Source organism: Lotus japonicus, chromosome 1 (assembly GCF_012489685.1).
Source record: "Lotus japonicus ecotype B-129 chromosome 1, LjGifu_v1.2".
NCBI lineage: Eukaryota > Viridiplantae > Streptophyta > Magnoliopsida > Fabales > Fabaceae > Lotus > Lotus japonicus.
Genome location: NC_080041.1, coordinates 63,868,550 through 63,892,159, shown reverse-complemented (window position 1 = coordinate 63,892,159; position 23,610 = coordinate 63,868,550). Strand labels below are relative to the sequence as shown.

The window sequence follows — 23,610 nt, the reverse complement described above, 5'->3', positions numbered from 1 at the left end:
GAAGATCTTCAAAGTAAAATTTTAGAAGTGTGAGATGAAGGGAGAAGTTAGGTTCGAGTTTCTGGGTCTCTGGGTCTAAAATGCAAAAGATTTAAACAGAGTTTCTGGGTTGTGAAAAGTTTAGGTTCTAGGTTCGGAACGCAAAATACTCATACAAAGTTGGATGCAAGATTGAAAGTGCTAAAGTTACAGAGAAAGAAAGGAGATGAGTTTTACCTTAGAGAAGTGAAGACTTGAATGATTTCTGTAAATGTTGATGCTAAATGCAAGTGGGGAGTGTTGAGCGTTGAGTGAACTTGGTGAGGAAGCAGCAAAAGCTTGGATCTTTTTAGTTATGGTGAAAAGAAAGAGTATGGGTAAGAAGAAAATGAAAGTGTAGAAGAAAAGTGAAAATATTGGACTTTATATAGAGAAAGAAGTGAAGGTGAAAGGGTGAGTTAAATGGTGAACAGACGCGTGCCTTCACGCGTGTACCTAAAGGACATATTCTGACGATTGGGTTGAAGGGACACGTTGGTCTGAAAAGTTTGAATTTGAAGGGACGTGATTTGTTTGAGAGATTTGAATTTGAAAGGACATTTCAGTCCGAAGGGTATGATGTTTCAAAGAGGGTTAAACTTTCACAGGCTGGAAGGGATATGTTGGTCCAAAAAGCGCACACTTCAGGAAAGGGTATGACTTTTCGTGTATGAATTTAATTGTGCTTTTAATTACATTTGTTTTCTTTTTGATGGTTATGTCAGTGGGATTTAAAAGTGCCTAATAACACTGTAGCATCAAGTTCCCAAATATATACAGGGTATCCCGTTGATGTATTTATGGCAGGCAAAGTAATGATGACTTCGAAATTTGTCACGGTAAAGGCATATGAAGTGACAGTTGAGGGGACTTGACAAGTTTGGTCCACACGCAAAGAAAGGAGATAAGAGAAAAAGTTGAATTAATGTGATTATTATTATGTGCTTTTGTCAAAATTTACAAATGTTGGAATCTATGCGCCCATTTTATTAGCATTATACGTGATTTAATAATTGTGGGCTTATTAAAGACACTTTCGTCTTATCCTAAGTCTTAGTGTCTTGTGGGCTTGTGGTCTGATATGGGCGCACCGATGTATTTAACAATTGGGCTGACCAAAACTATGTACCAAATGGGCCGGGCAACCCATGGTTCAGTCGGACTAAAACCCAAGTTATAAATAACATGCACTACCCAAGCGGTAAAGGGACCTATCATTTCACGCATTTTTACTTGTTTGCTTACTTTCGCTTGCTCTCTAAATTTGTTAGCCCTAGTCTGTAGTTCCATACCGGAACAGGAAGAGTTGTGAAATATATGGATGGGGACGAAGAAGGTTTATGAACCCTGAAAGAGAAATTTGATTGATCATAAAGAAAAATTTGTTTCATATATATTAAGATGCTATATTTTAATTTAAGGTTATAAAATAACATCCCGGTTCATAAACCACTGATTGTAACTGACACATTTTTAACTACTCATTTTTCAAAAAAATCTCACTTCCTATTACCTTACATTAGGGCTAGAATTCAAACGGTGGCAAATGAGCTAGATAAATGTTAGTTATTAATAATGTAAGTAATTAGTCTGTCTTCTAGGTTTGAACTATGGACCTTTCATCTCACTCAACCTTATATCTCATAGCTCTTACCACTTGAACTAACCATGGGAAAAAAAAATCTATATGACATATCTCATTTCTCTTTTTATTTTCTTCTTCTTTTATATTTAGCTGTCTACATTAGAACCAAATTGGATGTTCACCCAACATTATTGAATAAAATATTTACTCTGTTTTATTTTTTTTATTTGTTTTACTTTTACGTGGTAGCTGAGGATAGCGTTAATGCAGAGAATGTCGTGTTGGAGAGGGATGAAGAACAAAAAGAGAAAACGTAGGTGTTGGATGCGAATGAATTATGGGTGTAAACAAGGTTGAGGCGTTTTTCTCAACCACCCTCATCCTATGGCTCTGCTCCCTTTCCTTCCACATACTCTTCAACCACCGCACCCACCTTCTCTATGTCCTCGCCGGTTCCTTCTTCTACCAAACCGCTAACTCCCTCATCCGATTCTTCTTCTCCAAACCCACTGACCCTCTCTTCGTTAACACCGCCGTCTCTCTTCTCCACTCCGCCGTCACCTCCACTTCAGGTTCTGTTTCCTCCTTTTCTCCTATTAGTATCATCAACAGATCAATTGACCTTGGTTTTGCACAGTTAATTTGAATTAAATATTAGTTTGGGAATTTGTGATTTGTTTATTCATCTTTGACTACTGTTTTAGCTGAATTTAGAACCCTACACACTAGTAATTTTTTAACTGTTAGTGAGAAGGAGACTTAATTGTGGGCTAGGGAAGAAAATGTTCTCTTGGAAAATGTTATCAACTCTAGCAACTAGCAACTTCAATAATTGAAGCCTTTGTCTGAAGCTAAACTTGGTTCTTTATAGTTTATACATAAATGGAAGTATCAACTTGTTGTGGTTGATGCCTATAAGGGGAGCAATTCAAATTATTATATAATAAGATTCAGTGCTACTCTCTTACATAGATACAGAAATATTTAGTACTTCAAAAAATTTCACATAGGAGCAATTAAAATGAAGGGTATGTTTAGTGTTACAAGTGATGTAGTAGATACTAATGTAGTGGTGTTTTTCCCCCACATTGCTCATTATTAGATTATAGAGATTGGAGAACAAGCAAAGAACATTATGCTGAAGGTGTCTTTGTCTCCCATTGGAATGAGTGGTGCTAGTCGAGAGCTAGTGTTGTCAAGTTGTGTGCTTGTGCCTGTTTGGACAGATATTCTTCAGTTAAGCATTTTAGAAGTTTGTTTTGTAGTGGATTGTGAGGGAATGAATCTTCTCATGTTAAAAATTGACAAAAGGTCGTTTCAAATCTAGCTCTTTTTTCATAAATTTTATCAAATTCACACATGTTTAACCTATATAAAACACAAATAGACACAATTTTTACATGGTCCTTTTAATTTTATTATAAAAGGATCCATTCCCTAGGCTATTAATCTCTATAATCCTGTCTCCCTGTGCTAAAATTATTTTGCTGTTGTGTTGCTATGTGTCTTTTGCAGTGATCTTCATCTTATCCAAACAGTGGTTAAGTAATGGGTCGAGTGGAATGTTTGATCACTCACAGTTGGTTGAAGGCACTTGGCCATGGGCATTTGAGGCATTGAGTTTTTCCTGTGGTTACTTTGCATATGATCAGTGGGATATGCTTCGTTTCCGCTTATATAATGGTTGGATCCCTTCTATCCTTGTTCATCATCTGGTTCTACTTATTTGCTTCACTCTTGCTTTGTATCGAAATGTCACCATCAACTACCTCATTCTCACTCTCATCTGCGAGGTAATCCTCAGTTACTTTGAAAGTCTTCGTGTTTGTTTGTATTTGAGTTGCTCTTAAGTTGAAAGTACATTCAACTCAAAGAAAGAAATTTTTACTTCTGCTTTTGTGCTTTGGAATGAGTGAAAAGTTGGTTATAGCATAGTGAACTGAAATCCAAACACAGCTTCCTCTTTGTCTATAATGGTCCCAGGGTATGTACATGTTATTAGTGTCTTGTTAAAGCCTTGCTGCATCATGCTTAGTACTTGTTTGTAAACCCTTCTAGAATTGATTTCAAAATCAGAATCAATTCTGGAGAGAAGTTTTTGTGAGTAGCTTTTGTGTTTCAGAATTGATTATGTGAAGAGAGAAGTTGATCCAAACCTGCTTGTACTTATTGAATTGTAAAGTTTTAAACTAAGGAGGACTTTATTGTGACGTTGCAGCTGCATTCCATCTTTCTGCATGTGAGAAAAGTGAGACGAATGGCTGGTGTTCGCGATGCAAAGAGCAGCATTGTTAAGTTAGAATGGTTTCTTAATTGGGTCACCTTCCTTGTGGCAAGATTTGCATCTCACATTCTCATCACAGTCAAACTCATCAGGGATGCTCACAAATTTGAAAAGGGTGTGGAGCTACCTATGGCTCTGTTTGGCATGGCTGGGATGAATCTGCTTAACATTGGTCTTGGCATTGATCTCCTTAAAGCTTTCAAGAGAGAAAAGAAGTCCCAGCAGGCTAATCATCGTCAACATCATGAATGATACAAGACGAAAGCTTAATGCTGTGTACACCTTACCTTTTCTGTGTCAGCACAAAGTTGCCAGTCCCATCATTGGCGTATAGCATTATTCTTGACTCGTCCATTATATAAACAGCTTAGTTAAGCATTTATCCCGGAAGTACATATTCAGAACCTTGAGAAAATTTCTTAAATAAGCTCAAAGTAGTTTATAGGTTGATTATACTTAAATCATAAATTGATCTGAACAACTTATAAAAATATGCTCAAAATAGATTATAGTTAAATTGATCTGAACAATTGTTGTATAAACATGTTTTTCACCTTTTTTGCCTGTATATACATATCTGAGTTACTAGATAACAATTAAGCTAGACTAGTGTTTCAATTAATTTGACTTTTACTCAGACTTTAGATTTTTTTTTCTTTGGTCATAACTTTAAAATTGAATTTTCGTGTATTTTTAAAAAAATTGAAACTTGTATTTGCTGAATGCTGAATTGTTTTGTTCATAAATGGGGCATAAGCCCAACTAACTGACATACCTAACCCAATTTTCAAACTAGAACTGGACTTGCAGCTAGGTCAAGGACATGTAGGTTGTGAAATCCTAATCCTCCAAGGACGTCACACCTTAGGCTTATTCCAAGAGATTAAGTGGCACTTGCAGCTATTTCACCTACTACCTGAAATGAAATCACCATATTTTAGTAAGAGCTTAGGAGACATAAGGGTTGAGGGAAATGAAGGGTGAAAGATGATTGGTCAGAGTTCAAACCTTGGTAAATGAACTAATTTATCAACATTATTAACAACTAACATTTGCATATTAAAAAAAACTATAATTTAGTGAACCTTATCGATATTTATTCTAGGCATAAGACTCCGTAATCATACGAATGTGAAGTGTTGGGAGTACTTGAAAGGTCTAATTCCTGGTAGAGAGCTAGGGAGACTTGCCTTGCTTCCTCACATCTGAGATTCTTTCTTTCAGAAAATTAAAGACTTGAACTTCTTGAGAGTGATCTTCTAGCCTGAATTCGAGCTGAACCTTTTTGCATTCAAACCAAAAGAACAAACTAATTTATCTTCAAATTCACATATTTCTTTTGTAATCCGTCCAGTTCATTCTTCCAATCCTCGTACCAAAAAAAAGAAAATCCAAGATCCCAGTTAAGAATTGTCATCAAATATCAACTGGTTTCACCGTTTCGGTAGTGTTTGTTGACGTGGTTCTTGTACATTACAGCAGACTGAACTATGAGTAAGTGTTTAGTTTAATACTCTTTGACTTGAACGAGTATCAACAAATGGGGTGGTGGCGCAGTTGGCTAGCGCGTAGGTCTCATAGCTTGAGAGTAATCCTGAGGTCGAGAGTTCGAGCCTCTCTCACCCCATTCTATTTGGACTTTTTTTGACAGTTTATTATTCAAGTTAATAGTATACACTATACCGGGATAGAAAATGAACAAAGTAGCCAAGGATAATAACAAAAAAGTAGTCAAGGATATATATGTCAATCCCGTTTTATAAAGCAAAATGATATTATTTCTTTATTTTTCTCGTCTTTTTTTTTTACTATTATTCTCTTCAAATAAACAAAGCTAAAATGCATATGATTTGGTAAACTGTAAAACTACTAATAAATAATTTTAAATAAGAGATAATTATACTTTTTTTAGTGTGTCTCTAGAGGGTTATTTTCAAATAAAAACATATTTCACACCTACAAAATTTTCAGTTAATATTTGGTGTTTTTCAGATTTTTTCATCCTAAAACAATATTTGTGTGCTAGGAATATCCACAGCACTTGGTGGACGTACGTGTCAAATGAGGATTTGTCAACATGAGATTTCATTGTCCAATCTTCCTATCAAGTAGGAGCAAGCAAGTGAGCTTAACTAGTGAGTTTAAATCCTGGACAGAACTCATAATTCCAAAGATGGACACATGTCCCTTGTCCAAACTAGCCACCATTACTTCTAAATTGTACTCACACACCCACATGAATGACATTGAAATTAACACGTATGCTTGTGGAGTAAATTCTCTTGTGAGTTGTGATACCACATCATTTACATATATTTTTGAATTTTTTCTTCTAGTCAATAATGTCTCTGAATAGGGGATGAATCCTTCAATTTTTAAAAATTAATCATTTTAGCATTTGATGGTTAATTTATTTTTTAATTATTAATCACACAAAAATCAATAAGTTGGATATTCATCAACACTTATAATTTAAAATCGCCACAAATTACAGAGTTAAATGAAATACCTACAACATAAATTGTAGGTGCTGCTAAAATGTCTGCAGAGAAAACGGTGTACGCTAATCACAATCCAAATTATATTTCCCACATGCAATAAGAATATAATTTCAATTATAACTAAAATTTGGTAAACTTTCAGCATCGATTAATCTGATTCGGATAAAATTACTTAAAGAACATGAATTTAATTTCGCATTCCAATTAACAAAATTCGAACTCACACACAAGAAAACTAAACTTAATTAACACTTGAACTATGGGAGTATCAATAGAATTAGATTTTAAACACAACCAGAAAAAATTAAGTACAAAACAAAGAGAAAGAAATGTAATCAAGTGAGTGAGTGTGCTAAATTTTGGGGCCAAGAGAGGAAAGACCCACCCCAAAAAGTTATGCATGCTTATAAGACCTCAAAAATCAAAACATTATCACCAAAATACCACACATATGTTAGGGGATACGTGGGCACATTTGTTGCCTGTCAATTACTCTCACATGATATCCACACCCTGTTAAAGATAGTTCTCTCATTCTACCACAATATTATAGTTTACTCAGAAACATAGTATAGCACTTAGGACTTGCGTAGCAACTGAAGCAAACAATGGCTCAAACCATGTTGCTCATGTCCAGTGTCTCAAGTAGCTATTCTGTGGATTTGAAGAAAGATCCTTTGCTCCATTTGCAGAGTCAGAGATTAAGGCCTAAATTCTCTCAGCTCTCATTCAACCCACTTCCTTCAAACTCTTCCTTGTTTTCATCTCGCACATTCACTACTCTGGCTCTCTTCAAATCAAAGGCCAAAGCCCCTCCTCCCAAGGTACTTATAGCGTGCTTGAATCAGCTTCTCTTTCTTCAGAATCAATTCTACTCATAGAAGCTTCTTCTCATAATTGACTTTTCATTTAGAATAAGTTGAACAAAGATTTTCAAGCATGCATTTATTTTCGAAAATTTTATAACATTACTTGACTGTCTCTAATCTTAAGCTTCATTTGTGAGCACACTGAATTTAGTTTCATGAGATTTGTTCAGGTTGTGAAGCAAAAGCCAAAAGTTGAAGATGGTGTGTTTGGCACTTCTGGAGGGATTGGTTTTACTAAGCAGAATGAGCTATTTGTGGGTCGTGTTGCCATGATTGGTTTTGCGGTAAGTAAATTAAATATTAGCTCTATATGTAAGCTCCTTGAAACATGAACTAGCTTGTCTTATTTTCAATGCACTTGAGATCAATTGTTTCTTCCTCACTATACAACTTTGACAAAAAGAAAATTTGGAGTCTTTGATTGGACGTTAATTAGGTAGATTTAAAATGATTCAAAACGAATATATAGCTACATCTGAAGAGTTCTTTCAAAATTGAGTTGTGAACACTACTTCAAAATGTTCATTCAAAATTGAATTTGTCTTATGTAATTCCCAAAGCCACTGATAAATCAGCAAGGGACGTAATGTCATGCAAAAACAATTAGGGACATGTTTGGGTGCAAATTGCCAAAGTAGCTAATTGTTAGAAATATATAATAAAGTCATTCATGTTTCTTTACTCAATAGTCTAAGTTTTTGGACAATTAAACGTGTAAATCAACTTACACATGACTGTTTTAGCTTAAGCATAGGTCTTGGGTTTGAGACACATAAATGTTTGCTAGGGAGAGGTTTGTGCCCATATTGGTTCTACCCGTCTCGGACATGATTGCGTCAGCGAAAGATACTTGAATTCAAAAAATAAAAATAGTTTTATTTTTGGGATAGGCGATTCATGACATGTTATCAAAGTTTTTATCATAGTAGGTTATTCTATGAGCGCACGTGTTTGAAATTGAATAGTTATCATTAGTATGTGTTTTAACCAAAGAGTTTGAACTTTTAGGATAGTTGGTTCATGACTTCATGCCATGATATTATGCTCAAGGTTTTGATGCTATGTCATGAAGTTAACTATCCTAACATCTTATAATATATATGAATAATTTTATATTATATTTATAACACTCGTCAACACAAATACACATTAGATAATTTAGGACATGGTTTGGTGCATTTGCAGGCATCATTGTTGGGTGAAGCACTTACTGGCAAAGGAATTCTAGCACAACTGAATTTGGAAACTGGAATTCCCATTTATGAAGCAGAGCCTCTTCTCCTGTTTTTCATCCTCTTCACTCTGCTTGGAGCCATTGGAGCTCTTGGTGACCGTGGTAAGTTTGTTGATGATGAATCTCCTACTGGACTTGACAAGGCTGTTATTCCTCCAGGGAAAGGCTTGAGAGGAGCTCTTGGTCTCAGTGAAGGAGGTAACTAAGTTTACTATGCATGTTACGAGCAGCTTATTTTTCCCCATGATCAATTTTGGACAGAAGCTTCTCCCCAAAATTAATTTTAGTTTTAAAATCAATTGTACTTATTTTTTCTCGATATCAATTATGACATCCAAAAGCTTCTTACCATAATTTATTTTAGTCTTAGAATCAAATGTAAAACATTTCAAAACAAACACTAATTTGTGTTGCTTTCTTTGTGGCATTTTCAGGTCCTCTATTTGGTTTCACCAAATCAAACGAGCTTTTTGTTGGAAGATTGGCTCAATTGGGTTTTGCTTTCTCTTTGATTGGAGAAATTATTACTGGGAAGGGAGCTCTAGCACAACTCAACATTGAGACCGGGATACCAATTAATGAAATAGAACCCCTAGTGTTGTTCAACGTTGCTTTCTTCTTCATTGCTGCTTTGAATCCGGGAACTGGTAAATTTGTTTCAGATGACGGGGAAGATTAGACACTAACCACTTTGTTTAATTGTACCTTAAGAATACTTAAATTTGTTCATCTATGATCAATGGATTCAGTTCCTGGTAAAATGTTGTTTCATATCTCTGCATAAATCCTCTGAAGTTGGTCTGTATATAAAATAATATTAGGTGAATGAAATGAGGCATCACTAATTAAGCATAATTAAAGAAAGTGAGACAACATTAGGAGAAAGAATGAAACTTCTTGTTTTACTTCATGCGACTTTCATATCATAGGAGTAGGACTTTCCAAGTGAGCAATTAGTTGGCTGCTTACTAGTGCGGTTAGATGGACATAGTCGTGTATGATAAACAAATGTGACACTACAAAAGTAATACAATTCTCACAATTATTTACTATACACGGACTATGGCCATCTAACTACAATGGTAAGCAGGGTTGGAGAAGGTGAAGAAGGTTTAAGGTGGTGGACTAATGGAGTGTCTTGTGTTCTTCTTGGAGGAGTGGATGGTTTTCAAGATGAAGGGAGTGTGTAGAGTGTGTTTAAGGAGAATGGTGGAGATCTCAATATATATGAAAAGGAAAAGTACTGTGTGAGTTGGTTGAAGGGCGAGAATGTGTGTTACTGTGAATTGGCAGCATGAATTGTGTGTGAATGGTGAGTAGGTGAAGTTAGTGAAATCATTGAGTTTGTGTACTGCTGGGTGAATAAGTGAATCTCTTTTTTTTTTTTTTCATTTCATTTTTATGACTATTTTATGTTTACAAAAAAAAAAAAAAAATTTAATTTGAGTTTTTTTTTTTACTTATTACACTTATCTTCTCCCAAGACAATTTTATTCGAGATAGGTATGATCACTAAAAGGACAAAGCTCTCCCTAGCTAGGAATTTTAGTTAAATATAGTACATATTTTTAGAGAATATCCTATTTTAGTTTTTTAATTTATCCCCTTTATATATTTTTTATTTTTCTTAATCAATAGAAAAAAAAATTGGGTGTTGACAAAAGATCAAAATAAAACAATAGGCTTCGTACTTGGACCTAGGGGTGTACGTGGGACAAGTTTTAGTTGTCCGTCACCTAACTCTGAATATTCATCGACACTTTTGTGGACTAAAACTCTTCCATAGACCCGAAGCAACCCAATAGTGCTCGAGTCCAATTAAGACCGAACTAATATAATATATTGTTAAGTTCAAACGCATCATAACGTTTTTAAATCTTATTTTGATCATAACAATTTTATACAAGAAGTTTCGCTGGAAATTAAACTCTTGATAACGTTTTTAATTTTAGGAGAAGCTCAAGAGTATGTTATACGCTTCAACGTTTATCACTTCAAAAAGGAAAAAGACCTCAGATAGAAGAAGATTTTTGTCACTACAAAACAGTTCTACAAAGGAGAACTAACTATTATTCAAGCCTCAAGTCTCTGACCGTTTAATGCCACGTCATCAGTCAGATTTATCAAAGACAAATTTTGAGCGCCAAAGTCTCAGTTTGATTACAACCGGTTGTCCAATATTCAAATCAAAAGACAACCAATTGACTTGTATTCAAACCAGATCATGTGAAGACAATTTGCTTCAGCAAAAGGCAGGCTGACCAACAAGGAAAAGTGCATGCCATCAACATCAAATTTCCAAATTGTCTCATGTCTGAAAAGTAGTCCAAAGTCTATCACCACCTACTAGCGGACAAATATCATCTTTATAGCTAAATGATAGACTTACCTATGAATCCACATTAAATGAAGCTACCAACCAAGCCTTTTGAGTCAATGGTTTGATCTTACTTCACAACGGCTAATACAACGGTTGGATCTCATCTCTCAACGGCTACAACATTAGCAAGCAAGTATTTAAGACACTCTTGAAGATCTGAAGAAAACAAGAATTAACTCCGAGAATACAAGCATTCAAGCTTTCATTTCAAACTTCTCAAAAGCATTAAAAGCTCAAGCAGAAATTCTTAAGTGTCAAACAAGAGCCATTACTTCTGCAAGTGAAAGAGAAAACCTCGTACCTTAAAAGAGTCAAATCTCTTTATTCTCTTTACACTTTTGTTAGAACTCAAAAGTGATCCAAAGTCAAATCTGAACCCAAACACTTAGAGTTCCAGTGCCATAAATTATCTACCACCACTCTTGAAAGAAGAGAAACCCAGTAGAGTGATTTAAATCTTTGTAAGATTTTGGAGAAGTCCTGAACAATACTTGTAGGAGGAGGCTTGTAGAATACTTGGAGAAGTCTGTGATAATACTTGGAGAAGTCCGTGATAATACTTGGAGAAGTCCTGTCTAATACTTGTATTGGAGAAGTCCTTGATACTTGCTAGTGAAAATCTTGGTGGTGGCCAAGTACTGGACGTAGCCCAATCGTTTAGGGTGAACCAGTATAAATCTCTGTGTGCTGATCGTTCTGTTTAGTTACTCATTTACTTCCGCTGCACTGAACCGTTGCGAAAAGTCACACTTAACGTTTTTATAAAAGAACCTATATTCCTTTCATAAACTAAAATTATAAAACGTAAATTTCAAGAACACAATTCAAACCCCCTCTTTCTTGTGTTACTTATTTGCATCTCATATAGGACCTGATTGACCCAAAGATACAAAGAATTTCTAACACTAACTGCAAAATTTGAAGACGGACATAATAGCATGGAAAATAAGTGGGCTTTTTTATTCTTCCCCTTGTGTGCCACCGCTACCTTCTCCTCCACCGTTCCTTCACCACTGTCCACACCTTTTAGTGACAGATCTGTAGCCACCCTTGGTCCTTCCATGCTCGTCAGATCTACTGCCACCGCCGCCCTTTCACCGTCCCAGATCTGTGACCACCATCATCTGCTTCTCCTTCTTAACCAAATCTGCAACCTTCACTCACTCTAGCCATACCAGATCGCTTCTACCACCACCTTCTGTATCTCTTGTCTACAGCAAACCTGTGGCCATCGTCGGGATCCCGCCGTCAGCATTAGCCATCTCGCACCTCGGCCCCCGCCTCCTGACCACCATCTGCGACCTCAGCTACTTGCTACCATACCTCTGCTCCTCTCGGTTTTGTTGCGACAGTGCCTCTTGCAATGCTTGTCTCTGCCTCCTCCATCTCTGTTATGTTCCTATGCTCCTTCTCAGCTTCAGCTGAGTCATGTATGGAATCTTCAGAAGCTTTCTCTTCCCTGGTTTCCAGAGCTACTTGTTTGGCCCCTCTTAGTGTTGTTCTAGCCATGATGGCTCTTGTAAGAAGCACTGCTTGCATCTCCGGCAGAGTCGGTTGAGTTGTGTTCAGGGAGCGCTGGTTAAAAAATGCTTTGTTTTTCCGCTCAGAAGCCAATCGCATTCTTTGGGTTTAGGGGTTTTAGTGGCTTCTAATTGACCTTTAAAGGTTTTGCATCATGTTTATTTTCTAGTTTTGTCAGCTTGAGTGTGCATGCATGTTCTTCATTTTTTTATGTATGCGTGCATTGTTATAGCACTCTTTGAGATTTAATCTTGCATGTTGTAAGTGTCGTTTGGTAACCCTTGTGGTTTTATCTTTGAAAAAGAAAAGAAAAAAACTGACTGCTCGGATCTTACAATTGCTATTTAAACTTTATCATAAAAATTATATAGGTTTTTTAAAACTTAATCACTGCAAGTTAAGTTGACACGGTTATGTCTTATGAAATACAAATGATAATTGATATGATAACAATGGATACCAATTTACCAAATGGATCAATATTTTGCAAAACAGTCTTCAGGAACTGTGCCAGTCAACAAGCTTATTTTTTCCATTCAAGTACCATTTGATTTTCCTTTTCCTTTTCTTTATTTCTTCAAAGAAATTGTGCCTTAAGTTTTTATGTTGTTGGAGAGTTGAACAAGGCTATAACAAGGTGTAAGATCAAGTTTTGATCTAGTAGTACAACTCTATGTTTTGATGATTACAAGTTAACGTTTTAGTATGAACAATTATGGTACTATAACGTGTTTTCTGAGTGTGCTCTTAACAGGCTCTGACCTTAATATAATCTCACACAAATCAGAAGCACTTTGCTTAAAGAGTGACCCTAGCAACGCTTTCGCAATATCTATGTTCAATCTGAATAGTAGAAATGCTTCAGAAGATCTGAAGTCAATCAAGCTCTGATGTGGACTCAGCTCACGTGAAGTTCTGAAGATCCAGACGTTCTGATAACCCAGACACTCTGAAGGTTCAGAAGCTCTGATGGTTTAGAAGACTCTGAAGATCCAGAAGCTGAAAAGTGAAGACTCTGAAGTCCAGAAGCAAACTGGCTCTGAAGACCAAGTACTTCTCCTATGAGTTCAGAATCAGAAGGTACAACGGTTAGAGGATCCTTGCTTCCCTCTGACTCTGATCAACAAGCTTCACAAGTTCCAACACGAAGCATTCCTCTGATCAGAAGTCTACAAGGTTAAAGGTCAAGTCACTATCCAAAGTACAAAAGCAAATGTACTATCCTGACGACCTAACCTAACATTCTTAGCCACATCAGAAGCTGGAAATCCCAGATCTGCCCTCCAACAGTAGCATTCCCATGCAATCCTTGGAGTATATATAGAGGCTGAAGACTGAAAGATGCGGTTGGAAGAAACTCATACGCGCAAGCTATATTCAAATCTTCTAAGCATTCTTTCTTCATTGAATTCATTGTGTTTACTACAAGCTTTTCAGAAGCAATTTCTTTGTAAACAATATTTCTTAAACAATTGTTTAGGTTACCTTTAGGAGATCAAGGTTGATCGGATCCTAAAGAAGACTAAGAGAGTGAATCTTAGTGTGAGCTAAGTCAGTGTATTGTTAGTCACTTGTAGGTTTCAAGTGCAGTTGTAACAATTCTCTGATTAGTGGATTGCCTTCATTCTAAGAAGGAAGAAATCATCTTCACGGGTGGACTGGACTAGCTTGAGTGATTCATCAAGTGAACCAGGATAAAATCCTTGTGTGCTTTTCTCATCTCTTATCTTAAGCACTTTACTTTTGTCTCGAAAGATTTGTTAAAATCTTAAGGTGGAAGTTTTATTCTGAAAACGCTATTCAAACCCCCCTTTCTACCGTTTTTCATACCTTCGATTGGTATCAGAGCGCAAGTTCTGATTACCACACCTAACAGTGTTCAGTGATCTGGGCCGGTGTGAAAAACAAATGGCTACCACCAGTGAAATGCAAAAAGGTGGCTACAATGCAAAGCCTCCCATGTTCGATGGTCAAAGGTTCGAATATTGGAAAGATAAAATTGAAAGTTTCTTTCTGGGCTTCGACGCAGATCTCTAGGATATCATTGTGGATGGCTATGAGCGTCCAGTTGATGCAGATGGCAAGAAGATCTCCAGATCAGAGATGACTGCTGAGCAAAAGAAGCTTTACTCACAGCACCACAAAGCTAGAGCTATTCTTCTTAGTGCTATTTCCTATGAAGATTACAGATCGTGAGTTTTCCAAGGGCATCTTTGATTCCTTGAAGATGTCTCATGAAGGAAACAAGAAAGTGAAAGAATAAAAGGCGCTGTCCTTGATCCAGAAGTATGAATCCTTCATCATGGAACCTAACGAGTCCATTGAGGATATGTTTTCCAGATTTCAGTTGCTTGTAGCTGGAATAAGACCTCTCAACAAAAGCTACACTACAAAAGATCATGTCATAAGGGTTATCAGAAGTCTTCCTGAAAGCTGGATGCCTTTAGTGACTTCAATAGAGCTCACGAGAGATGTTGAGCGTATGAGTCTAGAAGAACTCATCAGCATACTGAAGTGCCATGAGCTGAAGCGCTCAGAGATGCAAGATCTGAGGAAGAAGTCTATAGCCTTGAAATCCAAATCTGAGAAGGCTAAATCTGAGAAGTCAAAAGCTCTCCAAGCTGAAGCAGAAGAATCTGAAGAAGCATAAGAAGATTCTGATGAAGATGAGCTGACTCTGATCTCCAAAAGACTCAACCGCATCTGGAAGCACAGGCAGAGAAAGTACAGAGGCTCTAGAAAGGCCAAAGGAAAGTCTGAATCCTCATCAGGCCAGAAGAAGTCCTCAATCAAGGAAGTCACATGTTTTGAGTGCAAAGAATCAGGACACTACAAGAGTGACTGTCCAAAGCTGAAAAAGGACAAGAAGCCAAAGAAGCACTTCAAAACAAAGAAAAGTCTGATGGTGACTTTTGACGAATCAGAGTCAGAGGATGTTGACTCTGATGGTGAAGTTCAAGGACTCATGGCTATTGTCAAAGACAAAGAAGCAGAGTCAAAAGATGCAACTGACTCTGACTCAGGATCAGAAGAAGATCCTAACTCAGCCGATGAAAATGAGGTATTCGATTCTTTCTCAACCTCTGAATTAAAACATGCTTTATCTGATATAATGGATAAGTATAACTCTTTATTAACTAAGCATAAAAAGTTGAAAAAGAACTTCTCTACTGCTTCTAAGACTCCTTCTGAACATGAGAAAATTATTTCTAAATTGAAAAATAATAATCATGCTTTAGTGAATTCTAACTCTGTGCTTAAGAACCAGATTGCTAAGTTAGAAGAAGTAGTTGCTTGTGATGCTTCTGATAGTAAGAATGAATCTAAATATGAAAAATCCTTTCAAAGATTCCTAGCTAAAAGCGTAGATAGAAGCTTAATGGCTTCAATGATCTATGACGTAAGCAGAAATGGAATGCATGACATTGGCTATTCTAGACCCAATAGAAATGAGCCTCCTATGCCTAAGGCTAAATCCTTGTATGAATGTTTTGTACCCTCTGGTACTATATTGCCTGAACCATTACCTGTTAAAGTTGCTAACCCCCCTCTCAAAAAGGGAACCCTCTCCATGTCTAAATATCATGCTAAAATTCCTTTACACTATCATGTTGAGAAACCCAAGGTGATCAGAACCTCTGAGGTAACTAACAAGAGAGGACCCAGAAAGTGGGTACCTAAGGATAAGATTATCTATGTTGCAGATATCCTTGATAGCTCCACTGAAACACCAATCATGGTATCTGGACAGTGGATGCTCGCGTCACATGACGGGAGAAAGGCGTATGTTCCAAGAGCTAAAACTTAAGCCTGGAGGCGAAGTTGGCTTTGGTGGCAACGAGAAGGGTAAAATCGTTGATACTGGTACTATTTGTGTTGATAGTAGTCCATGCATTGACAATGTTCTATTGGTAGATGGCTTAACTCATAACTTATTGTTTGTAAGTCAATTAGCTGACAAGGGTTATGATGTTATTTTCAATCAAAAGTCTTGCAGGGCTGTAAGTCAGATCGATGGCTCTGTTCTGTTTAACAACAAGAGGAAGAACAACATTTATAAGATCAGATTATCTGAGTTGGAATCTCAGAATGTGAAGTGCCTTCTTTCTGTTAATGAGGAGCAATGGGTATGGCATAGACGGTTAGGGCATGCCAGCATGAGAAAGATTTCTCAGCTGAGTAAGCTCAACCTTATCAGGGGCTTACCCACTCTGAAGTTCTCTTCAGATGCTCTTTGTGAAGCATGTCAGAAAGGCAAATTCACAAAAGTCCCTTTCAAGGCAAAGAATGTTGTCTCTACCTCAAGGCCGTTGGAACTTCTGCATATCGACCTGTTTGAACCAGTGAAAACTGAGTCTATAGGTGGCAAGAGATATGAGATGGTCATTGTTGACGACTATAGCCGCTGGACATGGGTAAAATTTCTAACCCGCAAGGATGAGTCTCATTCTGTGTTCTTTACCTTCATAGCCCAAGTGCAAAACGAGAAAGCTTGTAGGATTGTGCGTGTCAGAAGTGACCATGGTGGAGAGTTTGAGAATGACAAGTTTGAGAGTCTGTTTGATTCCTATGGAATTGCACATGATTTCTCTTGTCCCAGAACTCCTCAACAAAATGGGGTTGTTGAGAGGAAGAACAGAACTCTTCAGGAGATGGCTAGAACCATGCTCCAAGAAACTGGCATGGCTAAGCACTTTTGGGCAGAGGCAGTAAACACAGCATGTTACATTCAGAACAGAATCTCTGTGAGACCAATTCTGAATAAGACTCCTTATGAATTGTGGAAGAAAATAAAACCCAACATTTCTTATTTTCATCCTTTTGGTTGTGTCTGCTTTGTTTTAAACACTAGGATAGATTGCATAAGTTTGATGCTAAGTCTTCTAAATGTCTATTACTTGGTTACTCTGATCGATCTAAAGGTTTCAGATTTTATAATACTGATGCTAAAACTATTGAAGAATCTATTCAAGTTAGATTTGATGATAAGCTTGACTCTGATCAGTCAAAGCTAGTTGAGAAGTTTGCAGATTTAAGTATAAATGTTCCTGACAAAGGCAAAGCTCCAGAGGAAGCTGAGCCAGAGGAAGATGAACCAGAAGAAGCTGGTCCCTCTGATTCACAACCTCAGAAGAAGAGCAGAATCACTGCATCTCATCATAAGGAATTGATTCTGGGTAACAAAGATGAACCAGTCAGAACCAGATCAGCCTTTAGACCCTCTGAAGAGACCTTGCTCAGTCTGAAAGGATTAGTTTCCTTAATTGAACCTAAGTCAATTGATGAAGCTCTTCAAGACAAGGACTGGATTCTGGCTATGGAAGAAGAACTGAATCAATTTTCCAAGAATGATGTTTGGAACCTAGTGAAGAAACCTCAAAGTGTTCATGTGATTGGAACCAAATGGGTTTCCAGAAACAAGCTGAATGAGAAAGGAGATGTAGTGAGAAATAAGGCAAGGCTAGTTGCTCAAGGCTACAGTCAGCAGGAAGGAATAGACTATACTGAAACGTTTGCACCGGTAGCAAGACTGGAAGCTATCAGACTGCTGATCTCATTCTCAGTGAATCACAACATAATTCTTCATCAGATGGATGTTAAAAGTGCCTTCCTAAATGGTTACATCTCAGAGGAAGTCTATGTTCATCAACCCCCAGGTTTTGAAGATGAGAAGAACCCTGACCATGTTTTCAAATTGAAGAAATCTCTCTATGTTCTGACGCAAGCTCCCAGAGCTTGGTATGAGAGACTCAGCTCATTCCTTCTGGAAAATGAGTTTGTAAGGGGTAAAGTAGATACAACTTTCTTTTGCAAAACTTACAAAGATGATATATTAATTGTGCAAATTTACGTTGATGATATTATATTTGGATCTGCTAATCCATCTCTATGCAAAGAGTTTTCTAAGATGATGCAGGCTGAATTTGAAATGAGTATGATGGGAGAACTCAAATACTTTCTGGGTATAGAAGTTGATCAAACACTAGAAGGAACTTACATCCATCAGAGCAAGTATACTAAAGAACTTCTAAAGAAGTTCAACATGACAGAATCTACAATTGCTAAGACTCCAATGCATCCTACATGCATCCTGGAAAAAGAAGATGCAAGTGGTAAAGTTTGTCAGAAGCTCTATCGTGGTATGATAGGATCACTTCTATACTTAATTGCATCTAGGCCAGATATTATGTTTAGTGTTCATCTATGTGCTCGTTTCCAATCAGATCCGAGGGAAACCCACTTAACTGCTGTTAAGAGGATCCTGAGATATCTGAAAGGTACCACTAACCTTGGCTTGATGTATAAGAAAACATCAGAGTATAAGCTTTCATGTTACTGTGATGCTGATTATGTTGGAGATAGAACAGAGAGAAAAAGCACTTCTGGAAATTGTCAATTTCTGGGAAGTAATCTAGTCTCATGGGAAAGCAAGAGGCAATCAACCATTGCACTATCCACTGCAGAGGCAGAATATATCTCAGCAGCAATTTACAGCACTCAGATGCTCTGGATGAAACATCAACTGGAGGATTATCAAATCCTTGAGAGCAACATCCCAATCTACTGTGATAATACTGCTGCAATCTCACTAAGTAAGAATCATATCTTACACTCAAGGGCAAAACACATTGAGGTAAAGTATCATTTTATTAGAGATTATGTTCAGAAGGGCGTACTTCTTCTGAAGTTTGTTGATACTGACCATCAATGGGCAGATATCTTTACAAAGCCCTTAGCAGAGGATAGATTTAATTTCATTCTGAAAAATCTTAATATGGACTTTTGTCCAGCATGAAGATGGATCAGAACCTTTGGTTGTGATACTTCTTTATCAGAAGATGTCTAGTTCAGAACGTAACTCCATCAGAAGATAAGTACCCATTGGTACTCACTCTGAAGCTGAGACAGTAAACGTGTGTCAGTAGCTATGATACATTGTTCCTTGTGCCCGTGCTGACAGTCTGTCGTAATGAGTGTTGATGTGCTTCTCTCCATCGTGTGATATGTGTATTAACTATTGCTATGATGTCTTTAATTTTTAACCGTTGATTTTACTTTGCTTTTTAATCAACAACGGTTATTTTCAAAAACCCACTATACACACACGTTCTCCATTACTTACTGCTTTACTCTCTCTCTTCGGTTTGCATATCCTTAATCCTCACGATCTCTCTCTCTCTTCATTCATCCTTTCTCTTTCTACCCAAACCTTCAACCGCTTCAGAGATGGTGAAATTTAACAGAGATGAAACTGCGGACGGAAGAAGATTTCCTGTCATGGTAGTAGGTCAGATTACCGGTCAATCGGGCTCCACAACTCAGAGAAATCAACCAGAAACCCAAGCTACAGGGCAGATGATTCCTCTTGCACAAAGGGGTTGTGCTGTTACGTGTGTCTACCCTCCTGATGAACTCCAGGTTCTTGCTGAATGGAGATTTGATCTTGACAACATCGCTGCCAACGGGTTTGATCTTTGCCCTGAAGTAGAAGTTCAAGGCTGGGAAGAATACTTCAACAGGCTTCGTGGTCCGGTTTACATCAAGTTGGTAAAGGAATTCTGGAAACATGCCGACTGTGATGACAACCAAGTGGTCTCCTACATTGCTGGCAGAAGAATCATCATCACGGAGAAATCAATTGTTGATCTTCTGGGTGAAAACATCGGTACAGGCTACAGATTCCAACTGTCGGAATCAAAGGTGAAACCCAAGACCAAAGAAGGTGTTAACAAAGCTCTCTACACAAACTGGAAGCCAGGCAAGAGTGACTGCAAAGTGGTAGAACTTCATCCTAAGCTGAGGATTTGGCACAAGATTCTACTGCACTGCATCAATCAAAGGCCAAAGGGAAGCTCTCCAGACTACATCAATTTCTGTCAGAAAGTGATGCTCTTCTTTATTCAGGATTGCAAGAAGATCTGCCTTCCCTTCTTCCTGTTCTCTTATCTCAAAGAGTGCATCAAGAAATCCAGAACAACTGCTTCTCCAAAGTCTGCAATCAGATACATTCCTTTTGGAAGATTGCTCTCAGACCTCTTTCTGGAAAGCAAAATGATAGAAGATCTGACTAAGGCAGGCTGCACAGAGGATCTGACGACTGTGGTTGGTGATGTCTTCACTTCCACATCCATGAAGAAGATGAGATTAATTAAGACAAAGGTGGCCCCTGCTCATGAAGATACCTCTGATGAAGTCAGATAGAGAAGAGTCCCTCTGACCAATTATCCTCTGTGGTCCCAAGCAGATGATCCTTGCACTATCTTGCACTATCTAGCTGACTTAAGGGAACAAAGTTATGAAATAGATTTGGACGAGTTCTTCAGAACCCTGCCACCAGCTCCAGAGTTTGATTCTCCTCCCAAGAAGAAGAAGAAGAGAAGAATAATTATAGAGGAATCCTCTGAAGAGATTGATCCCTCTGATGGTGTTGATCCGAGGAAGAAGAATGAAAAGCCCAAGAGGAAGCATGAGGAATCCTCTCAGCCAAATGCTCCATCTGATGATGATGATGATGCTCCTCCACCAAAGAAGAAGAAGAAGCAAGTGAGAATTGTGGAGAAGCCAACTCGTGTGGAACCAGCTGTTGAAGTAACCAGAACTGAAGCTTCTGCCAGAGTTACTCGGTCTGCAGTGAAATCATCAAGTAAGCCTGCTGTTTCATTTATTGATGATGATTTAAGCTCATTTGATGTACTCCCAATTTCTGCCCTTCTTAACCGCACTGCTACCCCCATTCTCTCCCATACAAGAGTCTCAACCAGCTGAACAAAACCCCTCTCCAACCACTTCACCTAGATCTTCATTCTTTCAACCCTCTCATGAAGAAGCACCTCTTTGGAATATGCTTCAGACTCCTAGACCCTCTGAACCTACCTCACCTATAACCATTTAATATAACCCACAAACCTCTGAACCCATTATTTCTGACCAATCTCACCATGAACCCAGAACCTCTGATTACTCTGTCCTCAGAGCATTTGATCATCCTGTTCGCAGAACAAATGATACAGACACTACAACTCCTTGTCCCTCTGTATCCTTTCCCATAAATGTTGCCGATTCCTCACCCTCAAATAACTCTGAATCCATTTGCCAATTTGATCAAATTGCGAAACAGAAAGTGTCTGTTATCCCTGAGTACTATCAGACCATTCCAAGCCCAAGGAAATATCCTGGACCTAGGCCAGAACGTCTAGTTGATCTAGATCATTCCATTCCAGTAGTACCTTTGAATGCAACAACTCCTTCATCTCTTCCTGTACAACCAGAAATTCCCTTACAACCAGAACATATCCAACCAGAAAACTCCGTCTATAACCATTCCTCGCTTAGATCTCCAAACCCTGAGGTTGAGACCTCTCAACCTAACCTTGAGATCAACACATCAAACGTCCAAACTCTAGATGTTGGTTCTCCTCAAGGTGTTTCTGAAGCAAATAGCAGTAATCACCCCACTTCTCCTGAAACCAATCTCTCCATTGTTCCCTATACATATCTCAAACCCAACTCTCTTCTTGAGTGCATCAGTGTGTTTCATTATGAAGCATCATTAATGGTTCGCAATGTGCAAGGTCACACTGACCTTCATGAGAACCCTGACTCTGTTGCTGAATAATGGGATCATCTGTGTGATTGGATGATGCTCAAGTTCCTATTATGATGAGTCATCTCACAGCTGAAAGGGATTAGAGGATTGAAGCTGCCAGACAGCGTTTCAACAGAAGGGTGGCTATGCATGAACAACAACTAAGGGTTGAGTTACTTGAAGCTATTGAGGAAGCAAGAAAGAAGAAAGAACAAGCAGAAGAAGCTGCACGTCTAGAAGCTGAACAAATTGAGAATGCAAAGTTAGAAGCTCTGAAAGAAGCTGAAAGGCTACAGGCTGAAGCTGATGCTCTTAGAGGTCAAGTTCTTGCACCAGTGCCTTTCACAAGTGCTGCTTCACAGCCCACTCAAGCTCCTCACTCTGCTCAGGATGTTCCATCCTCCTCTACTCAGCCAAGTTCTTCCAGACTTGCAATTTTGGAACAACGTCTTAACACTCATGAGACTCTCCTGTTCAGCATGAATGAAGCTATTCAAGAGCTCCTTCGCCACACTGCAAAACCTTAATTTTAGGATCTCTCTCGTTTTCTTATTTGTTTGATAAACTTTATGTTATTGTTTTTCTTTGCTTTTAGTTATTTGCTTCTATATACTATGTCTATTTATTGCCTTATGTGATTGTTTATTTCATGTTTCTTCTTGCATATAACTCAACATATTTCTAAAAAATTTTCTTTTATATATATAACCAAGCATTACAAATTACATCATAATATTTCTGCACTACTCTAGAATGGAGGATCCTTCCTCATTCTCCTACACTCTTGGCGCTGCTCCACTCTCTCTTTCTCCAGACGATCGAGTGTGTACTCTATGTTGCCGAGCCTGTTGCTCAGCTCATTCCTCTCCAGACCCTCTTCCATCGTATCCAGATCCTTCTCCACTGCTTCTTTTTCTTCCAGCAGATTCAGCTCCAGCTTGCACAGCTCCTGAATCTCCTCCACGAAGCAGAGGAACTCCTTCAGATCTTTCTCCAGTTCTGGACTAAGATCCTTTTCCAGCAGCGTTTTAGTCAGCTCATGTATTGTTCTCGAACCCTCAGGGTGCCTAACATTGAGGAACATATCTTCCTCAAAGGCCTTCTTTCTGAGCTCTTCCAATGCAACGATGTATGATGCCAATTGTGATTCGAAAGTAATCTTGTTGTGAAGCTTACCTTGTCCCTAATCGCTTTATATAAGCATCCTTCTCTCTCCGGAAGTTATTGCTCTTGCAGTTTCTCGAGGATAAGTCTTTGGTAACTGAAGCTTCTCTTTACTCCTGTGGCCGGTGGTAAACATTCAACATATGCATTAATTCCTTTCTTTAATTTCGCTAATTTTTCTTTTATCATTACTTATTTCTCCATCTTTTTGAATTTAGTCCTTCTTTAAGGGGGAGTACCTTGTACTTCAAGCTAAGTTTTTCACACCCCAAACTTTTTGCTTATGACAAAAAGGGGGAGTATAACCCAGTTTTTGATGTATACGCTGATTAGTGTGATTGTTGTTTCTTTGGAGAATTTAAGAGTTCCACCTTTATGACCATAGATGTGTCACTGGGCAAATACAAGGAATACATTTCACTTCTTTTGAAGTGATATTGGTTAACTCTGATACCCTATTCATGACTC

The 23,610-nt window shown here is 38.0% G+C and overlaps 2 protein-coding genes and 1 non-coding gene across 3 annotated transcripts; all 3 read left to right on the top strand.

The window, feature by feature from the left end:
- The first annotated feature begins 1,864 nt into the window (after nt 1–1,864).
- On the top strand, nt 1,865–4,429 carry LOC130737834 (uncharacterized). The gene is made up of 3 exons (XM_057589691.1): nt 1,865–2,175; nt 3,119–3,396; nt 3,822–4,429. The coding sequence occupies exons 1-3, from the start codon at nt 1,941–1,943 to the stop codon at nt 4,137–4,139; spliced, it is 831 nt and encodes a 276-aa protein (XP_057445674.1). The 5' UTR covers nt 1,865–1,940; the 3' UTR covers nt 4,140–4,429.
- Nucleotides 4,430–5,429: 1,000 nt separating this feature from the next.
- On the top strand, nt 5,430–5,514 carry TRNAM-CAU (transfer RNA methionine (anticodon CAU)). Its single transcript is given in 2 exon segments — nt 5,430–5,467; nt 5,479–5,514. It is a non-coding gene; the product is annotated as a tRNA-Met (tRNA).
- Nucleotides 5,515–6,867: 1,353 nt separating this feature from the next.
- On the top strand, nt 6,868–9,252 carry LOC130737826 (photosystem II 22 kDa protein, chloroplastic). Its single transcript, XM_057589682.1, has 4 exons — nt 6,868–7,212; nt 7,428–7,541; nt 8,443–8,689; nt 8,926–9,252. The coding sequence occupies exons 1-4, from the start codon at nt 6,997–6,999 to the stop codon at nt 9,168–9,170; spliced, it is 822 nt and encodes a 273-aa protein (XP_057445665.1). The 5' UTR covers nt 6,868–6,996; the 3' UTR covers nt 9,171–9,252.
- The last annotated feature ends 14,358 nt before the right edge of the window (nt 9,253–23,610 follow it).

Bases quoted from the DNA above. Each gene is read 5' to 3' on its own strand.
- LOC130737826 (XM_057589682.1), top strand. From the start codon at position 6,997: ATGGCTCAAACCATGTTGCTCATGTCCAGTGTCTCAAGTAGCTATTCT. The intron at 7,213-7,427 runs GTACTTATAGCG...AGATTTGTTCAG, and splicing joins CCAAAGCCCCTCCTCCCAAG to GTTGTGAAGCAAAAGCCAAA. The intron at 8,690-8,925 runs GTAACTAAGTTT...TGGCATTTTCAG, and splicing joins TCTTGGTCTCAGTGAAGGAG to GTCCTCTATTTGGTTTCACC.
- LOC130737834 (XM_057589691.1), top strand. From the start codon at position 1,941: ATGGGTGTAAACAAGGTTGAGGCGTTTTTCTCAACCACCCTCATCCTA. The intron at 2,176-3,118 runs GTTCTGTTTCCT...TGTCTTTTGCAG, and splicing joins CGCCGTCACCTCCACTTCAG to TGATCTTCATCTTATCCAAA. The intron at 3,397-3,821 runs GTAATCCTCAGT...GTGACGTTGCAG, and splicing joins TTCTCACTCTCATCTGCGAG to CTGCATTCCATCTTTCTGCA.